General features: G+C 75.8%; 1 protein-coding gene across 1 annotated transcript in view; it reads right to left on the reverse strand.

Annotated features, from left to right (window-relative positions):
- CAD (carbamoyl-phosphate synthetase 2, aspartate transcarbamylase, and dihydroorotase) overlaps positions 1 to 3,654 on the reverse strand; it is an 18,705-nt gene extending 15,051 nt beyond the window's left edge. The window contains exons 1-5 of the mRNA XM_026055888.1: positions 3,520 to 3,654; positions 2,342 to 2,471; positions 2,014 to 2,156; positions 1,177 to 1,318; positions 9 to 151 (exon numbers count right to left, since the gene is read on the reverse strand). Of these exons, the coding sequence (XP_025911673.1) occupies positions 9 to 151; positions 1,177 to 1,318; positions 2,014 to 2,156; positions 2,342 to 2,471; positions 3,520 to 3,645 (684 nt within the window). The 5' untranslated portion in view covers positions 3,646 to 3,654. The remainder of the gene's footprint in view (positions 1 to 8; positions 152 to 1,176; positions 1,319 to 2,013; positions 2,157 to 2,341; positions 2,472 to 3,519) is intronic.
- Positions 3,655 to 4,169: the final 515 nt, after the last annotated feature.

Below are 4,169 nucleotides of genomic sequence, written 5' to 3' on the forward strand. Positions count from 1 at the left end.
CCCAGGGCCAGCGAGAGCAGCTGGTGGCCCAGGCAGACGCCGAAGAGGGGCCGGGGCCGCGGGGCGGCCAGCACGCGGCGCAGGCTGCGCACCGTCTCCTGGCACCGCTGCGGGTCCCCGGGGCCGTTGCTGACGAACAGCCCGTCGAAGTCTGCCGGGGCGCACGGGGAGCGCGCCGGGCCCCACGGCCCCACACTGCCCCCCATGGCGTCACCCCGACCCCATGGACCCCCACTGCCCCCCACGGCACCACCCCGAGGCACCCCGACCCCACGGACTCCCACTGCCCCCCACGGCATCACCCCGAGGCACCCCAACCCCACAGACCCCCACTGCTCCCCATAGCGTCACCCCAAGGCACCCCAACCCCACAGCCCCCCATAGGGTCACCCCAAGGCACCCCAACCACACAGCMCCCCATGGCATCACCCTGAGGCACCCTGGCCCCACAGACCCCCACTGCCCCCCATGGCGTCACCCCAACCCCATGGACCCCCACTGCCCCCCATGGCATCACCCCAAGGCACCCCAATGCCACGGACCCCCAGGGCATCACCTTGACCCCATGGACCCCCACTGCCCCCCACAGCATCACCCCGAGGCACCCCAGCCCCACAGCCCCCCCCAGTGCCAGCCTGTGGCACCCTGACCCCACTGCCCCCCATAGTGTCACCCCAGGGCACCCCGGCCCCACGGACCGCCAGGGCGTCACCTCGACCCCACAGACCCCCACAGCCCCCCATGGGGTCACCCCAAGGCACCCCAACCACACAGCCCCCCACAGCATCACCCCGAGGCACCCCGACACCACAGACACCCACTGCCCCCCATAGTGTCACCCCGAGGCACCCCAGCCCCACAGCCCCCCCCAGTGCCAGCCTGTGGCACCCTGACCCCACTGCCCCCCATGGGGTCACCCCAAGGCACCCCAATCCCACGGCCCCCCATGGGGTCACCCCAAGGCACCCCGGCCCCACGGACCGCCAGGGCGTCACCTCGACCCCACAGACCCCCACAGCCCCCCATGGGGTCACCCCAAGTCACCCCAGCCCCACAGCCCCCCACGGCATCACCCCGAGGCCCCCTGGCCCAGGGCAGGACCCGGCTCCCCGCTGCCCCCGGCACCAGCCCGGCGACCCCCCTGCGCCCGGCGGCGCGTCGCCGGCAGGGCCCCACCTGCGGGGTCGAGCGCGTGGTCCCAGGGCACCACGGTGACGGCCGCCCCCCGCTCGCACAGGCACCGCACCTGGCTGTGCTTCAGGCCGCAGTCGACGGCCGTGATGCGCAGCGACCCGCCGGCGTTGAACACGCGGGGCGCCTGGGGGGCCGGGGGGCTGAGGCGGCGTCCTCGGCTGCGGGGACCGGCCCCCCGGCACAGCCCCCCCACTGCCCCACTGCAGGCCCCCAGCCCCACAGCACAGCCCCCCCGCTGCAGGGACCCCCAGCCCCGCAGCGCAGCCCCCTAGATCCCCCCACTGCAGGGACCCTTGGCGCCACAGCACGGCCCCCCAGCTGCCCCACTGCAGGGTGCCCCAGCCCCACAGCGTGGCCCCCCCAGCTGCCACACTGCAGGGATCCTCAGTCCCACAGCACAGCCCCCCCGCTGCTCCACTGCAGGGCGCCCCGGCCCCACAGCGGGGACCCCCGCTCCCCCAGCACAGCCCCCCCGCTGCAGGGACCCCCGGACCCACAGCACAACCCCCTAGATCACCCCACTGCAGGGCGCCCCAGCCCCACAGCGCGGCCCCCCGGCTGCCCCACTGCAGGGTGCCCCGGCCCCCCAGCACAGCCCCCCCGCTGCAGGGACCCCTGGACCCACAGCACAGCCCCCTGGCTGCCCCACTGCAGGGTGCCCCAGCCCCACAGTGTGGCCCCCCGGCTGCCCCACTGCAGGGTGCCCCGGCCCCCCAGCACAGCCCCCCCGCTGCAGGGACCCCTGGACCCACAGCACAGCCCCCCAGCTGCCCCACTGCAGGGCGCCCCAGCCCCACAGCGCGGCCCCCCTGGCCGCACCTTCAGCGACACCTCCTGCACCAGGTGCCGCGCGTTGGGGTCCTCGAAGGGGAGGCTCTTCTCGGGGGTCCCGTCCGGCACCAGCTTCCCCAGCAGCGTCCCCTTCTCGCGGATCCTCTTGGTCAGGGCCCGGGTGTCCACCCCTGCCGGCACGGCCGTGAGCCCCCACCCCAGCCCAGACCCCCAGCCCCAGCACGGGGCGGCCCCGCGGGGACAAATCCCCGCAYGGAGACCTGCCTCGTGCCCGAATCGTCGCCCTCCACGGCGCCAACCCCACGGCCACCCCCGATCCCTGGCCCCCAGCCCCACGGCCACCCCCAATCCCCACCTTCCAGCCCGGGGATGTTCTGCTCCTTGAGCCACTGGTCCAGGGAGCGGGAGGCGCTCCAGTGGCTGGGGGTCTCCGAGCACTCGCCCACCACCAGCGCGGCCACGTGGATCTTGCTGGACTCGAACCACTGCGGGGCGGCGGGGGGGGAACGTGAGCGCGGCCGGGGGGGTGCTGCCAGCTGGGGAGGGGGGCCAGCACGGCCGCCTTCCCACTGGATGGGGACCCCCCAGCCCGGCCCCACGTCCCGGGAGCCGGCGGGGTCAGCTGCGGGGAGGCCAACGTGGCGCCGGCTGCAGCGGGGCCTGGACTTTGCCCGGGGCCGGGGGCGACCCCAGGACTGAGCCCAGCCGAGCCRAGGCGGCTGGGAGGCGACGGGAGGCCCCGAGGGCCCGGCACGAGCTGCTCCTGCCTCGTCCCCGGAGGGGCAGGGACCCCCCACCCGTCCTGCAGATGGGGGACGGACACACGGCCCCACCTGCACCTCCGGGATGCACGGCATCACGCAGGGCATCGTGCAGGGCATCGCATGTGGGGCAGCCCCAGCCCTGCCCGGACCCCCGGGGCCGGACACCTCCCTCGGAGCAGGGGCGGCTGCGCCCGCGGCCACGCGGCTCCCAGGCCGGAGCTCGCCCAGTGGCGGGATCCCGGCGAGACCTTCCCCAGCCGTGGACTCGGGTGCCGACAGCACCGCGGGGGAACCGGCACGCGCCCGGGTGCGTCCCGCCCCGGCTGCCCGCGCCTGCCCGGGGCGACGCATTCCCGGCTGCTCCACGCGGGCCCAGCGTCGCCTCCCGAACCGCTGCCTTGGCAGGAGCGCAGGGCACAAGGCCGCCCGCATCTGCCCCTACCCCGTGCCTGCGCGGCCCCGCACCATTCCATTGCCCCACGCTTCCACAGCCCCACTGCCCTGCTGCCCCTGCCCCATGCCTGCACGGCCCCACACCACCCCATGCCCCATGCCCGCATGGCCCCACGCCACCCACCCCATGCCCCATGCCTGCACGGCCCCATGCCACCCCAGGCCCCATGCCCGCGTGGCCCCATGCCGCCCCATGCCTGCACAGCCCCACGCTGTCCTGCTGCCCCACGCCCGCACAGCCCCACAGCGCCCCATGCCTGCACAGCCCTATGCCGCCCCATGCCCCATGCCTGCACGGCCCCGCGCTGCCCCTCACCCTGCTGAGGCCGTAGGGGTCGGGCTCGTCTCGGGGCACCCCGTAGTTCCCCACGAGCGGGTAGGTGAGCACCAGGATCTGCGCCTTGTAGGAGGGGTCGGTGAGGGCCTCGGGGTAGCCCACCATGCCCGTCTGGAAGACTGCGGCAGCAGAGAGGAGCCGAGCTCAGGGGGACGGAGCATCCCTGCCCGGCTGGGGGGCGCCGAGGGCGCGGGGATGGCTGAGCCGCCCCACGCCCAAGGGTGTCCCGCACATCACGAAAGCAGCCACCCCTGTCCCCATCCACATCCCCATCCCCCCCAGGTCCCAGCCCCCACCGGCACCATCCCACGGCCTGGCCCAGGCGCGATGGGCACGAGAGCCGAGAGCGGGGCAAGGCCCCACGGCACCCGGGATGTGCAGCCCTGGGGGCTGCCCTGACACGGCCCCTTCCCGGGCAGGGGGACGCCAGGGCCCTGTGCCGCGCGCATAGGGCGGGGGGCAAAGCAAGAGCGGGGCCCTGCGGGGATGGGGCTCGACTGGGCCCCCGGGGGGCAGAGCCCCGAGGGCTGCACCCCCGCAGGTTCCCCCCCCCCGGGCAGGAGCCCCCCCGGGGTACCGGGCACAGGGGCACCCCGGGGACCCCCCATCTCGGGGCACATGGGCGCCCC

This window comes from Apteryx rowi, unplaced genomic scaffold (assembly GCF_003343035.1).
Source record: "Apteryx rowi isolate R43461 unplaced genomic scaffold, aptRow1 scaffold_1272, whole genome shotgun sequence".
In the NCBI taxonomy this organism is placed as follows: Eukaryota; Metazoa; Chordata; class Aves; order Apterygiformes; family Apterygidae; genus Apteryx; species Apteryx rowi.